The sequence below is a fragment of the Salmo salar genome, chromosome 04 (assembly GCF_965601325.2).
Source record: "Salmo salar chromosome 04, fSalSal1, whole genome shotgun sequence".
NCBI classification, from domain to species: domain Eukaryota; kingdom Metazoa; phylum Chordata; class Actinopteri; order Salmoniformes; family Salmonidae; genus Salmo; species Salmo salar.
In genome coordinates, this window is record NC_138294.1 from 25,220,323 (window position 1) to 25,242,404 (window position 22,082).

Sequence of the window (22,082 nt, forward strand, 5' to 3'; positions counted from 1 at the left end):
AATGTATGTCACCTGCGCAAAACTTTGTAAACTCCTGCAAGACTTCAGTTAGTATGCATGGTTCTGGTGCGTGTACTTCGGTCTTGTGCACCTGTCTTCGGTCATGAGCACAACATATTGATTGCCACACACATAGACCCGCGTTTTGAAGTTGGTTTAATAATACTTCATTGTGGACAACCGGCAGAGTAGGTTTAAATATAATTTTATTCAACATTCGTTGTCTACATAATTTAGTGACAAGGATAGAGAAAGCACTGAGAGAGAACTGTGTGTCAACTGTTGGGGTGCCGAAGATGTACTCTTAAGTCTAAATCGATTCTCAATTGCGGCTCGGTTCTAGAAACAAAGCCCTTTACTTTAATACCACATCAAAATAATTTCACAAATGTAAAATATACACGTACTGTTTTAACTGGCTTTATCACAGTTGCAGCAGACAGTATTTTTCAGTTACATGTTTCTGGCAGCCTTCTTCCGTTACACACAGGTGTTCAGAGCACGCTATATAGCTAATTAGCACAGGAGGTCCCTCTGTCTTCTATAAACACGTACTGTTACATGGATATATGGACGTGTGGGAACACTAATCCTAATCCTATAAAGGCCTGTAGTAAGGAAGGAGTAAACCTATGCTAGGACAGTTTAATATTTACCTTACTGAGTCTTTGGAATAAAGTTGTATTATTTTCTATTCTATTCTAACACACTGTTCTTTGTAAACAAGTCTGCTTTGAGCTTGAAAGATACTGATAATACGTGTAACGTAATAAGTGTGTAATGTAATGATGTGTAATGTAATAAGCAGTACCGTAATTCAAAGAACAGCGCGCATACATTTTTCATTTAACCACACCCTTTAAACTATGACGCCAACAAATGAAATCCTTTCTCTTCTGTGTAAACGGAAGTGAACAGGTGACCAAGAACCATTTCCACATTAACGTTTATATTGTTGTTATTTGGACGTTTATTAACTCACTGGAACCTTACAATATGACCCATTTAACTGCACAGCATTACCTCGTGTAGTCTTTAATTCGCATTGGAGACAGGACTTGATAAATGTTATCTAGGTAATGCTAGCTAGCTGCAAAAGTTAGCAAACAATGGCTAACTGTATGGTTTTTCACACTCAAATAGCCTCCATCATGGAGGTGCTAGCGAATGCAGCCGTGGCAGAGATCTGTAAACTCGTAGACGACGACTATGCAGTGTTTCGTTTGGAAATAACTCAAAGCCAGAAAGAAAACAGGGGATTGCGGAGGAAACTACAGTTATTGGAACTGAAGGTGGCACGGGAGCGCGCAGAGAGGACAATTCGAGAGCGCGTCCTCGCCAGTCGTCCCAGTAGTGTCAAGATCCTCGACCGATACAGAGGAATGGCAAGAGGTACATTTTGCAGAAGGCTGCAGGGCCTGTCGCCCCGTTCCCCTCTCGCATGTGTTCAGATGTGTTATCCAGAATTGGGTCTTGGTCAGTTTTTGGATAGTATGCAACTTCCCCAGATTACTTGGCTGTCTTTATTTTACCTGGCAGATCAATTAAGAACAAATTCTTCTTGCACAAAGACAATATCATATTCTAGCAAAATTCTTTTATTTCCTATTGTTATACTCAATATATATTTTTTGATGCATGTAATATAATCAATCAATAAATACTATATAAAAAAGTTATGAATAGTGTTATCTTACATCCTTGCCAATTGTAGACAGTGTCAATAGTGTACAATATAGCATTGACAGTACTTAACATAACCACTCCTTTTTCCCACAATCACTCTCAGGTGAAGGACTTCTCACTGGAGGCCACAGGAGCTTTGTGAAGCCAGCGGAACACAACGCGTGGAGAGATGACCAACCCATATCTATAGATGAGGGGAGTGGAACCTCAACCCAGCATGTTATCGTAATAGAGGTTAGTGTGCATAAAACGTGTTATTTGTAAATTACTGTACATCAAATGTTGCCCGTTTATTTCAGAAAGGCTACCCTCAGCTATTGACTTGCTTACATGTACATCCTGATTTATCTGCCATAGGGGCACTTGTGAGACTTCCCTACGACATTATTATCCAATTCAGCTCATGTACCTGTAATAACCTCCTCTCTTCTTGTCAGTCTGCAGATGCAGAGGCTGCAGGTCCTGGAGGATCGTCTCTGGTCAAGCAGGAGAGGACTGAAGGAGATGACCCACGACACAGCAGAGACATCCAGACTGGCGCAGTGGCACCCATTGTAGCCACGGAGAACCCCACCGCCCCGCCCCAGCCCAGGAACCGATGCAGCATCACGGAGGTCAGTGGAATGCTGAACGCCGTCCTCAAGTCAGAGACAGACAGCGAGAATTTAACTGTAACACACAGGCTCTTACACACAGGACCTGACCAAATGTCAGACCCAGAGAGACTGGGTCTGGGACCACTGGGCTGTCGTCCTGCTCCTGGCTCAGAGTATTTGCTTTACGGTATCCCGAGCCCGAGGATGGTTCATTCCCATCGGGACTCAGGTGACACGTTGGAGACTGGCAATGATCTGTCTTGTTCTTACACTACAGAGATGGACCCTGGCAACATGCCCTTGGGCTTAGAGAGACAAACTGATCTGTCTCGAGAGGACTGGAACCAGTACAGTAGTAGTGTATACACTGAAGGGTGCCTAGATAAGAAAGGGGATGATATAGTAGTAGATGATGTGAAAGTGGAGGGTGACGTGCCTCTGACATGGAATGTAGACAAGACTCACTTAGGAGAAGGACATTCAAAAGGCAGAGATTTTTTAGATTACAGGGAAAGCTTGGAGACAAATCCAAATGTCGCGACCCACTCCCATTTGCACGTGCTCAGGGATCGTGAACCTGTGTCCACGTCGATGGGGCCTTCCAATTCACATGGCTGCGTCCTTTTCGATCAGGTATTGAACTCAGAGGACCAAAGGGCCAAGGAGCAGGGAGGGAGACCAACATCTGGCAATAGCAAAGAGAAACGGTTCCTCTGCATGTTCTGTAACAAAGGCTTCAGCTGCCCCCAGAAGGTGGAGATCCATCAGAGGGTCCACACAGGAATTAAACCCTTCAGCTGTACCCAGTGTCACATGCGCTTTGCTGAGGCTGGCAACCTGAAGAGGCACCAGAGGGTCCACACAGGGGAGAAACCCTTCAACTGTACCCAGTGTCAGATGCGCTTCACCCAGGCTTGCCACCTGAAGAGGCATCAGAGGGTCCACACAGGGGAGAAACCCTACAGCTGCCCCCGGTGCGATATGCGCTTCGCCCAGGCTGGCAACCTGAAGATGCACCTGAAGGTCCACACGGAAGAGAGGCCGTTCGCCTGTACACACTGCGGGAAGAGGTTCTCAGAGAGGAGCTATCTCAAGATACACCAGCAGAAAAAACATTCCACTCGATAGCTTCTGATTTTCATTGTTGTCAGCAGAAAAGATCCACAGATGCATTTGGAATAACGAGAGTAACACATTTCAGTGTTGAATATTCCTGGTAGAATATTACATTCAGACATTGTGTACTATATAAGCCTAAAAAGTCTTACATATTGTGTTTGTACTGTGTAGGCTATATGATGTTCAGAATTGCATGTTTCATTACCTGCATTCAACTACTTAATTTTTTCCCCAATACTATTTCTATGAGAAAATGTATGCAGTTTATCAACTTCATGGTGATTTTTGTGTTGAGACATTACATTTACATTTTAGTAATTTAGCAGATGCTCTTATCCAGAGCGACTTATATCACAGATATAGCAAGTACCGTTTCCCTCAAAGTAGTTATCAGTAATATCTGTGCAAGTAGGAAAATACTATTTGTATTTATTTGCATTTATTTATTTTAATGATTCGGGGGGGCTTTCGGATTCATTTAAGATTCTATTTGAAGAGGTTGGGTTTCTGAAGATTGTCAGTGAATCTGCTGTCCTTGCTTCAGGGGGAAGCTGGTTCCACCAATCGGGTTCCAGGACAGAGAAGAACATTGCCTGGGCTGGCCGGGGGATGGCCAAGAGACCATAGGTGGCAGAACGGAGTGCTTGGGTTGGGGTGTAGGGTTTGATTATAGCCGGAAGGTAGGGAGGGGCAGTTCCCCTTGCTGCTCCGTAAGCATGCACCATGGTCTGCTAGTGGATGCAAGCTTCAACTGGAAGCCAGTAGAGTGTGCTGAGGTGTGGGGTGACATGGGAGAACTTGGGAAGGTTGAACACCCAGCAGACTGCGGAGTTCTGGATAAGTTGCAGGGGTTTGATGGCACAAGCAGGAAATCCAGGCAACAGAGTTGTAGTAGTCTAGACAGGAGGTGACAAGCGCAGGGATTAGGACCTGCACCGCTTCCTGTGTGAGGAAGGGTCGTACTCTATAGATGTTATAGAGCACGTGTCAAACTCATCACTCATGTTGTAGAGCATGAACCTGTAGGAGCGAGTCACTGCTTCGATGTTCTTTGCACTCTGGGAGGGGGACACCATGGAGCCGCAGCTTCGTCTTGTTGAGTTTGAGGTGGTGGGTCGACATCCAAGCTGAGATGTCTGCCAGGCATGCAGAGACGTGTATGTGTGGTTTTCATGTGGTGTATTTTAACACTTAAATGTTTAATAAACACAAATGGGACTTTTCATTGTAAGACTTTCATTGAGACCCTTTAGTATACACCCTTTAGTATATCACATCTAATCTCACCCTATTCTGCATACACTCGACAGCGCTTTATAACTGTAGTGGGGATGGGTAAACACTTCATGTTGAAAGTGTGTTTATTACAGGGCTGGCATTATGGGCGGGTCTTAGGGGGGCCCGCCATACTGTATCTCCATAATCGTCCAAACAAAATATTTTAATATTTATCATTTATTTGACCGAGACGCGCTGACAGAAAGACCCATTACTGTCAGATAAAGTATCCGAGCAGCCAAAACAGCGCCCCTCTGTCTCAGTATGTGTAGCCCATGTATCTGATGCTGTCTGGACTAAAAGAGCATGGCATGACATTCTCTTTTTTGACAGCATCAGATAAATGGGCTACATATTGTAAGACAGAAAGGTGCTGTTTCAGTCGTTCGGATGCTATTTTGGACTAACGTGTGAAGGTAACCTACTTTTAAAGTGATTTGTTTTACAATCAGAAGACAACATCATGACGTGTTGTGTTCATGCCACATTAAAAGGCAGACTAATACATTTTTACAGTTAAACTACATGCATTACTATACAACCCACAAAAGAAGCGCAAAAGCAGTCATTTGGACTGCTCATGAATACAAAAAAAATGCATTAGGCTACTCTGCTATTTTTAAAGTCATGCCTCCCTCCGTCCTAGACTTTTCCTAAATAAGTCTATAATACACATGGTCAGAATCTTAATATCACAAACAGAATTGGTGTTATAGACAGTTTCAGGAGGCCCCTTCTCCCCACAATATGGCCTGCTCCCCACCTTCTCCCGATTAGTTGAAGATGCCATGCCCAGTTGAGACTTACGCCGATAATTGTCTCAAAGCTGAACCTAAACTATACCGGCACTAAAATCAAACGCATAAGAGATTAAATAAATTAAGTAGGCTAAAGTATGATGGGGGAGAATCGATGGGTTGATGAGTAGGGGGAAGCGAACAATGCATAATTATGTAATCACCAATTGTTAATGAAACACAGGGTGGGCCATTCTATTGTATTGATCTATTTTAATTCTAATCTAAACATGGTATGTACTCTATCAGTGTATTCTGGACCTCTTGGAGTACACTGTGAGAGCGTGTGTAATTTACAATGGCAAGCAGGCCAAGATGAATGAATGCACTCTTTAGCGTTGCTACAAAATCTGAATAAAAACGACTCAGATGGTGGGGAAGAATGAATCATGATCACATCTCTGAGTATTCTTCTGATTCTGAGCCTCAACCTGAACCTATTCCTCTGAGTCCTAAGCGCAAAACATACATATTTGTGCACACTGAGCAGGTGGTAGCGCCACCACCAAATGAAATGGTGAGACAGGAAAGCGGACGGCACTATTCGGAATAGAACAAGCCGGTGAGAAATCTACGGGTCATTATCAGCACAAAATGTCATCACTGAGAGAGCAGGCCCTACATCTCAAGCAAGAAACCAATTCAGCAACGCACTCCGCAGCTTTCGTTGTTTAGGCTGTGTGACATGGACATGCTCCAACTGATAATTGACTTTTTGACTGTCATATCAACACTTATATTCATTATGCTATTATTGCCTTCGTGATGATTTTCACTCTTATCAAGCACACTTGGCGCTTGTAATGATATTTAGGCTACTTTCATCAATTGACAGTGCGTCTTGGCTGTTGGTGTATTATTTTTATTTTGTTGTTATAAATATACCGTGTTCCAACACCTATGCTTTCTGTTTCATAGGTGTAACAAAGCCACTCCACAAATACAATTTACTGAACACTTGAATATTATATATATTTTTTACATATATCCACATAGGTCCTGAAAAAAAACGTGCCCCCCTATGAAAAAATCAAATGCCCGTCCAACGGATTTGTTCTGGCGCCCGCCCTGGTTTATTATCTGTGTGCGTGTGTACATTATGTATCTGATGGAGTGTATGTCTATTTAATCTGTATCACCTGTCTCTTCCAGGAGTAGGAGGGTCCAGAGGTGCTGCTGGTGAAGGAGGAGGGGTCTGGGGAACCCTGAGGGGACCATGGTCATGGAGGACAACCAGACTACACCTCCTGAAACCACAGAGGAACCAGCTGAGCAGCACAGGACCACACACAGTCTCACTGAGGTGAGCCCACTGTGAACTACTGTCTGAATGGTATTAGGTCAGGGCCCGTATACACAAAGCCTCTCAGAGTAGGAGTGCTGATCTAGGATCAGTTTAGCCTTTTAGATCATAATGAATAAGACTATGTAGACAGGTGAGGACGGTCAGCACTCTTACTCTGAGATGCTTTGTGGATTTAATTTTGTCTAAACTGTGGGACCATGCCTTTTAATGATCGAACCATTAGTGTAAAGTAATCAAATGAACTAACATGTTTTTTATTTAACCTTTATTTCATCAGGTAGTCATACTGAGACCAAGGTCTCTTTTACAGATGAGCCCTGAATTACAGAAATTAGATTAAATACACACATCAAAATATAAATCCAAAATGCAACCAGAAAGAAAAGTCATAAAAAACAAACGCATTAATCAGTAACAAGGTCCTCAATCAGCCTTCTGAATTGCCCTAGAGGCACCAAAACATCAAATGTGAGAACATTTGGAAGATTGTTCCACAAATACGGTGCAAGAAAACTAAAAGCTGATTAACCTAACTTAGAGACCAAAGGAATTCCTGGAGTAAGCCAACCCTGACACCGGGTGTAGTAACTCGTAAGTCTAAAGTTGAGCAATAATGTTAGGTACAGTGGGAGTTTTTGTAAAAGGGCGTTATAAATGAAAATGTATCAACCTATGTGACATCAGAGGGCCAACCAACTTTCTGATAGAGATTGCTTTGATGAGTACTAAATCTGACGCCCGTATTAAAACACTACGATAACAGCATCTAACAGCTTTAATGAAGTGGCAGCTGCGTTAGTGTAGATGATGTCGCCATAGACTGAATAATTTGCTGTCTACTATTTGGCGAGAGGCATGACCTATTTCTTTAGAAGAAGCCTATTTTTATTCTCAACTTCTCTATATTATTTTTAAAAGACAGCTTTTCAGCTATCCAGATGTCCAGACATTTGTAAGCAGGGACACGATCAATATGGACACAGTCCAAAGTACATTAGTTATTATTATGCGCTCTAGAGAACAACATATGCTTAGTTTTACCTGCATTCAATACTAATTTCAGGTCAATAAAGTTTTTGCGTAATACGATGAAGACCGATTGTAGTTCAGATAAAGCCTGGTCAATCGTGGGGGCAATAGCATACACAACAGTATCATTGGCATGCAGGTTACAATTTTTTGTAACCTGCAACAATATTGTTAATGTAAACAGTAAAAAGTACAGGACCCAGAATTGACCCCTGCGGGTCTATTTGTCAAGTAATTTTTAAACCAGTTATATTGAACAAAAATATAAATGCAACATGTAAAGTGTTGGTCCCATTTTTCATGAGCTGAAATAAAAGATCCCAGAAATTTTCCATATACACAAAAAGCTTATTTCTCTCAAATGTTGTTCACAAATTTGTTTACATCCCTGTTAGTGATAATTTCACCTTTGCCAAGATAATCCATCCACCTGACAGGTGTGGCTTATCAAGAAACTAAACGGCATGATCATTACACAGGTGCAACTTGTGTTGGGGACAATAAAAGGACACTCTAAAATGTGCTGTTTTGTCACACAACACAATGCCACAAGTTTTGAGGGTGTACAATTGGCATGCTGACTGCAGGACTGTCCAACAAAGCTGTTGCCAGAGAATTTAATGCAAATTTCTTGACCATAAGCCTCCTCCAACATAGTTTGAGAATTTGTCAGAATTCAGAACTCCGACTAAAAGTGGTAGGCCGCATAAGATCACAGAACAGGACCGCCGAGTGCTAAAGCGCGTAACGCGTAAAAATCCGCTGTCCTCGGTTGCACTACCGACATCCAAACTGCCTCTGGAAGCAACGTCATCACAATAACTGTTCGTCGGGAGCTTCATGAAATGGGTTTCCATGGCCGAGCAGCCGCACACAAGCCTAAGATCACCATGCGCAATGCCAAGCGTCGGCTGGAGTGGTGTAAAGCTCGCCGCCATTGCACTCTGAAGCAGTGGAAATGCGTTCTCTGGCGTGATTACGCTTCACCATCTGGCAGTCTGACAGACGAATCTGGGTTTTTAGGATGCCAGGAGAACACTACCTGCCCCAATGCATAGTGCCAACTGTAAAGTTGGGCGGAAGAGGAATAATAGTTTGGGCTAGGCCCTTTAGTTCCAGTGAAGGGAAATCTTAATGCTACAGCATTCAAATATATTCAACTATTCTGTGCTTCCAACTATGTAGCAACATTTTGGGGAAATCCCTTTTCTGTTTCAGCATGACAATGCCCCTGTGCACAAAGCGAGGTTCATACAGAAAGGGTTTGTTGAGATCGGTGTGGAAGATCTTGACTGGCCTTGCCAGAGCCCTGACCTGAACCCCATCAAACACCTTTGGGATGAATTGGAATGCCGACTACAAGCCAGACCTAGTTGCCCAACATCAGTGCCCAACGTCACTAATGCTCTTGTGGCTGAATGGAAGCAAGTCCCCGCAGCAATGTTCCAACATCTAGTGGAAAGCCTTTCCAGAAGAGTGGAGGCTGTTATAGCAGCAAAGGGGGACCAACTCCATATTAATGCCCATGATTTTTAGAATGTAATGTTCGACGAGCAGATGTCCACTTGTGGCCAAAAGTTTTGAGAATGACACAAATATTAATTTTCACAAAGTCGGCTGCCTCAGTTTGTATGATGGCAATTTGCATATACTCCAGAATGTTATGAAGAGTGATCAGATGAACTGCAATTAATTGCAAAGTCCCTCTTTGCCATGCAAATGAACTGAATCCCCCAAAAACATTTCCACTGCATTTCAGCCCTGCCACAAAAAGACCAGCTGACATCATGTCAGTGATTCTCTCGTTAACACAGGTGTGAGTGTTGACGAGGACAAGGCTGGAGATCACTCTGTCATGCTGATTGAGTTCGAATAACAAACTGGAAGCTTCAAAAGGAGGGTGGTGCTTGGAATCATTGTTCTTCCTTTGTCAATCATGGTTACCTGCAAGGAAACACGTGCCGTCATCATTGCTTTGCACAAAAAGGGCTTCACAGGCAAGGATATTGCTGCCAGTAAGATTGCACCTAAATCAACCATCTATCAGATCATCAAGAACTTCAAGGAGAGCGGTTCAATTGTTGTGAAGAAGGCTTCAGGGCGCCCAAGAAAGTCCAGCAAGCGCCAGGACCATCTCCTAAAGTTGATTCAGCTGCGGAATCGGGTCAACACCAGTACAGAGCTTGCTCAGGAATGGCAGCAGGCAGGTGCACGCACAGTGATAGCGAAGACTTTTGGAGGATGGCCTGGTGTCAAGAAGGGCAGCAAATAAGCCACTTCTCTCCAGGAAAAACATCAGGGACAGACTGATATTCTGCAAAAGGTACAGGGATTGGACTGCTGAGGACTGGGGTAAAGTAATTTTCTCTGATGAATCCCCTTTCCGATTGTTTGGGGCATCTGGAAAAAAGCTTGTCCGGAGAAGACAAGGTGAGCGCTACCATCAGTCCTGTGTCATGCCAACAGTAAAGCATCCTGAGACCATTCATGTGTGGGGTTGCTTCTCAGCCAAGGGAGTGGGCTCACTCACAATTTTGCCTAAGAACACAGCCATGAATAAAGAATGGTACCAACACATCCTCCGAGAGCAACTTTTCCCAACCATCCAGGAACAGTTTGGTGACGAACAATGTATTTTCCAGCATGATGGAGCACTTTGCCATAAGGCAAAAGTGATAACTAAGTGGCTCGGGGAACAAAACATCGATATTTTGGGTCCATGGCCAGGAAACTCCCCAGACCTTAATCCCATTGAGAACTTGTAGTCAAGCCTCAAGAGGCGGGTGGACAACCAAAAACCCACAAATTCTGACAAACTTCAAGCATTGATTATGCAAGAATGGGCTGCCATCAGTCAGGATGTAGCCCAGAAGATAATTGACAGCATGCCAGGGCGGATTGCAGAGGTCTTGAAAAAGAAGGGTCAACACTGAAAATATTGACTCTTTGCATCAACTTCATGTAATTGTCAATAAAAGCCTTTGACACTTATAAAATGTGTGTAATTATACTTCAGTATTCCATAGTAACATCTGACAAAAATATCTAAAGACACTGAAGCAGCGAACTTTGTGGAAATTAATATTTGTGTCATTCTCAAAACTTTTGGCCACGACTGTATGTTGATGGTTGTGCTGGAGATGATGAATATAAAGTCGACAATTTTTTAAATGTCCTTTTAAGCAAGGCATCTAGTACATAACAGGTAGTAAATTGGTGAAATGAAAACAAAAAGATTCACTAGAAGTTGACTGGTTAACCGTCGAGTTAGCTAGAGTCCGGCAGCGTGAAGGACAGTCGATTGACTGACCAGTGTCAATTAAACCACAGTTTCTCTCAAATAATAAGCCTGCCAAGGTAAAATGATGTTTAAAAGCATCACTTATCGCATTCTTATCAGTTAGCCAGAGTCAGACAGAACTTGCTTAGGCAGGGAAGAGGAATTTCTACACTTCAGTGCATTTACTGTTACTGTTCAAAATCACCAGCAGAGTCAGAGACAGTTCATCTGTTTCTCACAATTCACCAGCAGAGTCAGAGACAGTGCATCTGTTTCTCACAATTCACTACAGAGTCAGTTTTCCTTGCTTTGGACCGGGCCTGATTTCTCGTCTGAAGGAGCTCAGATGGCTCCGAAGAGCTAACCCTTGGTTTTCTATCTTTTACTCTGAATTGTTTAAAAGAGGCCTGTTTATTTGCCAGAGGAATAAATATGGAGGATACATTTTCTAAAGCCAACTCAGGGTCAGGAATACAGGAGACAGTGGCTAAATCAGAGTAGAACATGTAAAAACCCTTAAGGAGGAAACTTTTTTTAAATGCATATTTGTTATTAAATGAGGATTAGTATTTTGCTGTTTGGTATCTCTAATACATCCATCCATCCATCCATCCATCCATCCATCCATACATACATACATACATACATACATACATACATACATACTATGGAACAATGATCACTGAGATCATATGCAAATACTCCACTAGACAAATATTTATCGGGACATTTAGCTGTGTGGGTTTTGAGATCAATTGAGCCAGATTAAAATCAATGCATACGGTGCATTCGTAAAGTATTTAGACCCCTTTTTACACATTTTGTTACGTTAAAGCCTTATTCTAAAATTGATTAAATTGTTTTTTTCCCTCAATTTACACACAACACCCCATAGTGACAAAGCAATAACTGTTTTTTAGACATTTTTGCATATTTATTACAAATAAAAAACGATCACATTTACATACCAATTCAGACCCTTTAGTCATTACTTTGTTGAAGCACCTTTGGCAGCGATTATAGCCTCATCTTCTTGGGTATGACCCTACAACCTTGGCACACCTATAGATCCTCTCAAGCTCTGTCAGGTTGGATGGGAAGCGTTGTTGCACAGCTATTTTCAGGTCTCTCCAGCGATGTTCGATGGGGTTGAAGTCCAGGCTCTAGCTGGGCCACTCACGGACATTCAGAGACTTGTCCCGAAGCCACTTGTGCATTGTCTTGGCTGTGTGCTTAGGGTCGTTGTCTTGTTGGAAGGTGAACCTTCGCCCCAGTCTGAGGTCCTGAGCGCTCTGGAGCAGGTTTTCATCAAGGATATTTACGTTCATCTTTCCCTCGATCCTGACTAGTCTCCCAGTCCCTGCTGCTGAAAAACATTCCCCACAGCATGATGCTGCCACCATCATGCTTCACTTTAGGGATGGTGCCAGGTTTCCTCCAGACATGACGCTTGGCATTCAGGCCAAAGAGTTCAATCTTGGTTTCATCAGGCCAGAGAATCTTGTTTCTCATTGTCTGAGAGTCCTTTAGGTGCCTTTTGGCAAAATCCAAGCAGGCTGTCATGTGTCTTTTACTGAGGAGTGTTTCTGTCTGGTCACTCTACCCTAAAGGCCTGATTGGTGGAGTGCTGCAGAGATGGTTGTCCTTCTGAAAGGTTCTAGCGTATCCACAGAGGAACTCTAGAGCTCTGTCAGAGTGACCATCGGGTTCTTGGTCACCTCCCTGACCAAGGCACTTCTCCCCCAATTGCTCAGTTTACCAAGGGGCCAGCTTTAGGAAGAATCTTGGTGGAGGCCACTGTGTTCTTGGTGACATTTAATGCTGAAGACATTTTTTGGTACCCTTCCCCAGATCTGTGCCTCGACACAATCTTGTCTCGGAGCTCTACGGACAATTCCTTCGACCTCATGGCTTGGTTTTTGCTCTGACATTCACTGTCAACTGTGGGACCTTAAATAGACAAGTGTGCGCCTTTCCCAATCATATTCAATCAATTGAATTTACCATCGGTGGACTCCAATCAAGTTGTAGAAACACCTCAAAGATGATCAATGTAAACAGGATGCAACTGAGCTATATTTCAAGTCTCATAGCAAAGGGTCTGAATACTTAGGTACAGTTGAAGTCGGAGGTTTACATACACCTTAGCCAAATACATTTAAACTCAGTTTTCACAATTCCTGACATTTAATCCTAGTAAAAATTACCTGTCTTAGGTCAGTTAGGATCACCACTTTATTTTAATAAGGTGAAATGTCAGAATAATAGTAGAGAGAATGATTTATTTCAGCTTTTATTTCTTTCATCACATTCCCAGTGGGTCAGAAGTTTACATACACTCAATTAGTATTTGGTAGCATTGCCTTTAAATTGTTTAACTTGGGTCAAACGTTTCGGGTAGCCTTACACAAGCTTCCCACAATAAGTTGGGTGAATTTTGGTCCATTCATTCTGACAGAGCTGGTGTAACTGAGTCAGGTTTGTAGGCTTTCTTGCTCGCACACGCTTTTTCAGTTCTGCCCACAAATTTTCTATAGGATTGAGGTCAGGGCTTTGTGATGGCCACTCCAATACCTTGACTCTGTTGTCCTTAAGCCATTTTGCCACAACTTTGGAAGTATGCTTGGGGTCATTGTCCATTTGGAAGACCGATTTGCGACCAAGCTTTAACTTCCTGATTGATGTCTTGAGATGTTGCTTCAATATATCCATGCAATTTCCCCCCCTCATGATGCCATCTATTTTGTGAAGTGCACCAGTCCCTCCTGCTTCACGGTTGGAATGGTGTTCTTCGGCTTGCAAGCTTCCCCCTTTTTCCTCCAAACATAACAACGGTCATTATGGCCAAAAAGTCATATTTTTGTTTCATCAGACCAGAGGACATTTCTCCAAAAAGTACGATCTTTGTCCCCATTTGCAGTTGCAAACCGTAGTCTGGCTTTCTTATGACGGGTATGGAGCAGTGGCTTCTTCCTTGCTGAGCGGCCTTTCAGGTTATGTCGATATAGGACTTGTTTTACTGTGGATATAGATACTTTTGTACCTGTTTCCTCAGCATCTTCACAAGGTCCTTTGCTGTTGTTCTGACGGCTGCGTGTATGTAAACTTCTGACCCACTGGAATTGTGATACAGTGAATTATAAGTGAAATAATCTGTCTGTAAACAATTGTTGGGAAAATTACTTGTCATTGTCATGACGTTGCCCTCTTTGGACACTGCGAGCACCATCCCCCTACCTCTGCACCATCTCCCTCTGTCTCCTACACCCAGGCGGCTGTGGTCAGAAGAGGTCCTAAATTCCTATGAGGAGATTCTCTCCTCATGGCCACAGTATAGAGACAGTGAGTTTTCATAGACCACACAAAGGAATTCTTCTACCTCACAGAACTTGACAATCGAACAATATTCAGGTTCTGGAGAAGGTATAAAAGATCAGTGAAGAATCCAGCTATGAACTGGTCCGTTTGGTACAATTTTGTGAAACTCATGAGAGACAATATGGCCACATTACCATAATCATGTTTATACAATAGCCTCAGCTATGAGACTTACATCTAAATGGTTGTATAAAATGAATGAATAAGGATGAAGCTATTTGTGAGATGATGGGATGCTATGTAATGATGTTAATGTGAGACAGTTGTATTTCTGTTTAAAGTTTCACTAAGTCCTTGGCAAGCCCCCAGGGACACAGACAGGACCTGGCGTCATGAGACAGCCTTTTTCTATGTCCCGAATAAAACCCCCACCTTGGTTTTCTATCACCAGACCGAGCTTACCTCAATTACGAGATGGCTAAAGGTTGGAGACCATGCATTTCTTGATTAACTTTTAACCATACCACGTGGTTAAACTCTTAGACTATCGATACCGACAGAATAAGAACAAGTCTTTGATAATAATTACTAGTGTGCAGCTAGGAATTCGGTATCATTGAACGCGAAGACCGACAACCGCCAAAAACATCTATTCTATAACGACATGTATGAATGTCACTCTGAACTACCCATTCTAACCACGACAAAGAGAGAAGGCGGACAGACTCTCCAACAGAAACAAAATTTTCAACAGATGAGCGTAAATATATATATTGATTGCAATTGTTCCCGAATGAGTGAGCGTTCATGTGCAAAGTATTAGCATTTCAATTGTTATAATTATCAACTCTGTAGTGCCTTCTCAGTTGACCCCCCACTCCCCTTTTGTCTAACAAGCCGCCATGCCGGTTTAGCCCACTAGGGCACATTCCTCTATCATTTCTATGTAACGATATCTACTGTTTGTTATGCATTTCTGTGAATTACTTAGTTAGTAAATAAATTATTTTAAGACAATTGATGTATGGATGACTCATAGTGAAGACTGGGTTCGTGCAGATAACCAACAATTTACGACGTTTGGAATGAGACTGACGAGGTAAAGAATACGTCATTAATCAGAAGACTAAGAGATCAGATATTAAAATATCTGAAAGTTATATTAGGAAAATTATAACTTTAATCTGAATATTTTCCTTGGTGCCCCGACTTCCTAGTTAATTACAGTTACACGATTAATCAGTTTAATTGCGTAATAATAATTAGAGAGTTATTTGATAAATATGTCTTCAGTTTTAATGATGCCAAAGACACGACAGTCATGCATAAAGAAGATGTCCTAACCGACCTGCCAAAACTATAGTTTGTTAGCAAGAAATTTGGGAAGTGGTTGAAAAACGAGTTTTAATGACTCCAACCTAAGTGTATGTAAACGTCCGACTTAAACTGTAAATAAGGTATGTTTTTTAAATTTTTATACATTTGCAAAAATTTCTCAAAAACTTTTTTGGTTTTGTCATTTTGGGGTATTGTGTGTAGATTGCTGAAATCCATTTTAGAATTAGGCTTTAACGTTGCAAAATGTGGAAAAAGTCAAGGGGTCTCAATACTTTCCGAAAGCACTGTATTCTTTAATTGATCTGAGGCCGGGGAAAAAGGGTCAACACTCAGATATAGCACCAATAGCATCCGCCATGGCAGCAAGGGGTAAATCACAGCAACAAATACATGTGTATTCTGGGTTATGGACACAATTTCAACCAGGAGCTTACATTTCTTGAGAACAGAAATATTTGTAAAAAATGGAACGCCATGAAATTATATTTTACATACAGTGCCTTCAGAAAGTATTCACGCCCCTTGACTTGTTCCATATTTTGTTGAGTTAGGGCATGAATTTAAAATGGATTACATTTAGATTTTTTTGTCACTGGCCTACCCCATGTCAGTGGAATTATGCTTTTCGAAATGTTTACTAATTAATTAAAAGCTGAAATGTCTTGAGTAAATAAATATTCAACCCCTTTTTTATGGCAAGCCTAAATAAGTTCAGGAGTGAAATGTGCTTAACAAGTCACATAATAAGTTGCATGATTTTTTGAATGACTACCTCATCTCTGTACCCCACACATACAATTATCTGGTAGGTCCCTCGGTCATGTTGTGAATTTCAAACACAAAGACCAGGGAGGTTTTAACTCTTTCTCGGAAAGATGGGCACCTATAGGTAGATGGGTAAAAACAGAAGCAGGTATTGAATATCCCTTTGAGCATGGTGAAGTTATTCATTACACTTTGGATGGTGTATCAATGCACCCAGTCACAACAAAGGTATGGGTGTCCTTCCTAACTCAGTTGCCAGAGAGGAAGGATATCCCTCAGGGATTTCACCATGAGGCCAATGGTGACTTTAAAACAGTTACAGAGTTTAATGGCTGTGTTAGGAGAAAACTCAGGATGGATCAACAGCATTGTAGGTACTCCACAATACTAACCTAATTGACAGAGGGAGAATAAAGAGTCCTGTACAGAATAAAAATAGTCCAAAACATGCATCCTGTTTGCAAAAAGGCACTAAAGTAAAACTGTAAAACAAATGTGGCAAAGCAATTCACTTTTTGTCCTGAATACAAAGTGTTATGTTTGGGGCAAATCCAATACAACACATTACTGAGTACCACTCTCATACTTTCAAGAATAGTGGTGGCTGCATCATGTTATGGGTATGCTTGTAATTGGCAAGGACTGAGGATTTTTCCAGGATAAAATAAAATGGAATGAAGCTAAGCCCAGGCAAAATCCTAGAGGAAAGCCTGGTTCAGTCTGCTTTCCACCAGACACTGGGAGATGAATTCACCTTTCAGCAGGGCAATAACCTGAAACACAAGGCCAAATGTACACTGGAGTTACTTAACAAGAAGACAGTGAATGTTCCTGAGTGGCCAAGTTACAGTTTTGACTAATCTACTTAAATATATGCCAAGACCTGAAATTGATTGTCTAGCACTGTACAACAACCAATTTGACAGAGCTTGTAGAATTTTGAAAAGAATAATGGTAAAATGTTGCACAATCCAGGTGTGGAAAGCTCTAAGAGACTTACCCAGATAGATTCAGAGCTGTACTCGATGGTGCTTCGCCAAAATTTTGACTCTGTGTGAATACTTATGTAAAGTAGATATTGCTGTATTTCATTTTCAATAAATTGGCAAAAATGACAAAAAATATGTTTTCACTATGTCATTATGGGGTATTGTGTGTGTGTCTATATGGGTGAGAGAAAATCTATTTACTCAATTTTGAATGCTGAAACGCAGTAAAATGTAGAATAATAGTACTTTCTGAAACCACTCCCCCCCTTTCTGTAATCTGTCACATTTGAAGTAAAATATTCTAATGTATTTAATCTCTTTTTCAGAGACAGAACCATTTAACCATGTTTCAGAGAGAACCAGAATGTCAGGACACTAGTTCTGGATCCAAATGTCAATTGTGCCCATTTCTTTTAATCATACTACGCACATTTAGGTGCATTAGCCCCCTACGAGATTTAGAGGGGTATTCAGTTCATTTACATAAGGGCTAACTGGCATAGGATCATCTGCAGCTATTTGTTGAGTGAGCTGAGACTTTGCCAGGTCCTTGGCCATCCACATGAGAGCAGAGCAGACTGCGCATTCGACAGAGCTCCTTCAATTTGCTGGATGCAATGGCTGGAGCGGGAGCTGTGTGAGCAGTGTTGGCAGAGCTCAGTCCACCCAGATGAAGCTCTCATAGTATCAAATTAACATGTTTGCATAGTACTCATAGCAATCCTTCACTGACCCATCAGAATATGCCCCATAGCAGGGTGCTCATATGAGATTTCGTCATCCAACATCGTCTTACGCTGTATCTCTTACAGTCAGTAGACACGGAGGATGTGAAGCCTGATCTGCTGCTGGTCAAAGAGGAGACAGTAAAGGACAGACCAGAGAGAATTGACCTGCGGAGTGGACCAAAGATGGGGGAGCAAGTTAAGGGAGAAATACATATAGCCTACATACAGTAATAGATCTTCAATGGGAATAGTGATGCGCCTGCCTATTATTCTTTCTTAATTTTCTTCATTGATAAAATGAAATCAATACAACTCATGTTTACATACTAAAACACACATTATAATGTATGAACTTGATCAGGTAATTGACTCAAAGAACTCCATTGCTATATGAGTTCTCTGCCATGTTTGTAAAGTCTATTTTGTAACGTCTTCCTGCAGGTGGTTGGCTGGAGGCTAACAGAAGAGACAGTGTGGCCATCTTGGATTCCCAGACCCAGACGGGTGCAGCCAAGGGCCCAGGGGACAACATCACTGAGCAGGCCAGGACCAGAGGCGACATAGTGGAGGTCAGTGGATGGGACAACGTCCTCAACTCTTGGCTGGGGAACAACACTGTTAACCACAACTAGAAACAGACAGTCGAACACAAAACAGAAACCAAACTTAGTCTCCATGACAACAGACTGGGTGAGGCGTAGATTTGGTCTGCGGGGACGGGGAGGTGTCCGTATGAGAACAGCCACAGACTCGGCTAGCGATGTTCCATCCTGCTCCTATAGTTGTGATTCAGAGAGACTGATGGCGCCTCAGGTTAACCCCCTAACAGGTGCTGCCTTCAGCCTGCCTTCTATAGGATCTATCAACTGGAACATGGACCATGCGACAACAAACACTCCCTGGCCTTTGTCCTCCTCACACTCTCCTAATGTTTAACCAGACCTCAGACAATGCCAGTGCCTCAACTCTAAATGGCTACACAAGCCCATTGACAAATCACAGTAGTAGTAATGCTATCAGCAGATCCGGTGGCAAAGAGAAGCTCTTAAAGTGTTCATTCTGTGGGAAAGCTTTCAGTTTCTCCAAACAGGTGGAGATCCACCAGAGGATGCACGTAGGGGAGAAATTGTTGGGCTGCCGCCTGTGCTGGGCCTGTTTTTCCGACTCGTCCCACCTGAAGACACACCAGAGTGACCGCACGGGAGAAACCCTACAGCTGCCCTCAGTGTCAGAAGAAGTTCTGGAAGAGGTTTTCAGAGAGGACCTACCTCAGGATACACCACCAGAAAATGCACACGGCCCATGTATAGTTTAATGTAACATAGTACTGGTTAGTTTGTTTGTAGTTAATTCTGTTGGTTTTGGATGTAGTAGAGAACTGGATGAGAACTGAGGAAAGAATGAGTATGATGAGGCAGAGTAGATGATAGTGTGATGGTGTCTGTAAAAATGCTTCATTATTGAAAAGCAATTTCATGTAATGTTGAACTTTTTCCAAAGTATCCCCCAACCCTATCCGGTCATATCCCCTATACTCCCCCAACCTGGTTATATCCCTCATACCTCCATTGACTGTGGTTAATATTTTAGAATATCTTGTCATGTTTGTGTATGTACTGCAAAAAGTTTCTTATATAAACCTTTATGATTTTCTCTTCCATTTGTGTCTGCAGTCCACGAGGACTTGTTAATATCCAGTGTTGCTGGTGGGAGAGACTGGACCTCTGAGGTAGCTGGTCACAAACCCTGGCCCCGGATCAGGATCATGGATCAGGAGCCGTCGCTCTTTCTTCCTGAGTCGGATCCAGGACCCAACCGTGAGGGACAGAGACTCCACCACCAGCACCACACAGAACACAACCAGCGGACAGGTGGACTGAACAACCTCAGACATGGTGGTCATCAGAGAGGCTCCAGTCTGCAGCCCAGACCCTTCTCTTCACAGTCTCAGTGCAGGGATGGAGCAGGGCCTGGGGCTGATAGAGATAGACCCTCCTGTTCCTATGATACAACCTCCACAGTATCCTTGATGAACAGAGCAAGACACCCTGGGCTTCAGCCTTCACAGAGACTAGAGGGAGACCCCCCTGATGGGAATCTAACATGAAGTTTGTCTTCTCCTTCAGAGTCTCGTCTAATGCCTAGTGATTGGGTTCATGAAAGGCCTGGGCCTGGGTCTAGCCTTCCTCAGCTACCTCATGGTTACCCTACCAACACAGCACACAATCCCAACAACACCCAAATGGCTAGAGGAGGGAGCTCAAAGACTAACCACCTGAGGGTGGTGGCTCCTGCTTCTATCTCGCCTGGTGTCATTGGGTCACAACGTGGGAGGCGGAGCATTAGGGGGGATGCCGACAAGCCATACGCCTGCCCCACATGTTGGAAGCGCTTCGCTCAGTCGAACTTTGTGAAGATGCATCAGACCGTTCACACCAAGGAGAAGCCCTTCAAGTGCAAACTATGTTACAAGAGCTTCTCCTTCCTGACTAACCTTACCAGACATAAGAGTGTCCACAATGGGGAGAAATTGTAGCACTGTGGCTTGAGTTTTATACAGGGGATATCTGGGAACCATTCTTTAGCTGACATTATAGTTATCATGTGAAGTGTCTTGGGGTACGATATTTTTTTTAAAAGTACTCTAAGTCCCTCAGTTGAGCATCTGGGTGCACTCACATTCTCAGATATACAGACTTGTTGTTTTGGGTGCTAGCATAGCCAAAGCACTGTCATGTTATTGAAGAGCAACATTATATTTCCCCTCTCAATTTGGTTTTGCCTATGTTCTATTCATAACAAATATAATGTCCCTCGCAACATTATTTGGCATAATCAGGTGGTACCTGTTCCTTTATGTACTATAATTAAGTGATCAAATCTGTTAATAAATCTTGTTGATTTTGTATTTGCGTGTTGACCGTTTAGATTTAAAATTGGCCTTATTTTCCTTGCCTTATAGTGCTCTGAGCTTGAAAGATACTGATCGTGAAAAGGAAATTTGATGTGTAATGTAATAAGCAGTACTGTACTTTAAAGCCCCCAAATAGCAGTCTATTTAATTGTATTTTTAAATCATGCCTAATAAATCACTGGTTGTTTATTTCATGAAAATAACTCCAAATATATTTATCATTTATTTCCCTGAACCTCTCTTTGCCATTGAAATGCTCAGGGGTAAATACATTTTTATTCAATTACTGTTGCTGCATCCCTGTTGATTTAAATAAAACTTTCCATACATGTTTGCCCATGGAAGAAGTGGACAGAAAGTTACTTTTTTGAGCTGAATGACAAGAAATTGTTCATGTACAATCACTGCAGAACAAACTGTATGAGCTCCGTTCGAGACTATCCTATCAACGGGACCTGAAGAACTGTAATATCCTATGTTTCTCTGAAACTTGGCTGAACAAGGACATGGATAATATGCATCTGGCTGGTTTTTCTATGCATCAGCAGGACAGAACGGCAGTGATGAGTAAGCTCAAGGGGGGGGCGGAGATGTCTCTTTGTTAACAACAGCTGGTACGTAATCTTTAATATTAATGACGTCTCAAGTTTCTGCTTACCTGAGTTAGAATACCTCATAAATTGTAGACCATACTATTTACCATGCTGGCATTAAGACTGGACTCAATGACCTGTGTAGGGCCATAAGCGAAGAAGGAAATACTCATCCAGAGGCAGCGCTCCTAGTGGCCAGTGATTTTAAAGCAGGAAAACTGAAATCCATTTTACATCATTTCTACCAGCATGTCACCTGTGCAACTACAGGCGAAAACACAGGCACGCATCCAAAGATCTCCCTCGTCCTCCATTTGGAAAATCTGACCATAACTCTATCCTCCTG

General features: G+C 42.4%; 1 protein-coding gene across 3 annotated transcripts; it reads left to right on the forward strand.

Moving 5' to 3' along the window:
* Positions 1 to 119: 119 nt before the first annotated feature.
* Positions 120 to 21,479, forward strand: LOC106602421 (uncharacterized). 3 transcript variants are annotated; one of them, XR_006769707.2, is made up of 6 exons: positions 158 to 1,392; positions 1,790 to 1,920; positions 2,124 to 2,300; positions 6,629 to 6,779; positions 18,314 to 18,798; positions 19,903 to 21,479. XR_006769707.2 is itself a non-coding variant. In XM_014195043.3 (3 exons), the coding sequence occupies exons 1-3, from the start codon at positions 1,110 to 1,112 to the stop codon at positions 3,408 to 3,410; spliced, it is 1,701 nt and encodes a 566-aa protein (XP_014050518.2). In that variant the 5' UTR covers positions 120 to 1,109; the 3' UTR covers positions 3,411 to 4,624. The 3 variants fall into 3 exon arrangements, 1 of the variants encoding a protein (XP_014050518.2); XR_014391971.1 differs by lacking the exon at positions 19,903 to 21,479 and having other exon boundaries at positions 18,314 to 19,896; XM_014195043.3 differs by lacking the exons at positions 6,629 to 6,779; positions 18,314 to 18,798; positions 19,903 to 21,479 and having other exon boundaries at positions 120 to 1,392; positions 2,124 to 4,624.
* Positions 21,480 to 22,082: the final 603 nt, after the last annotated feature.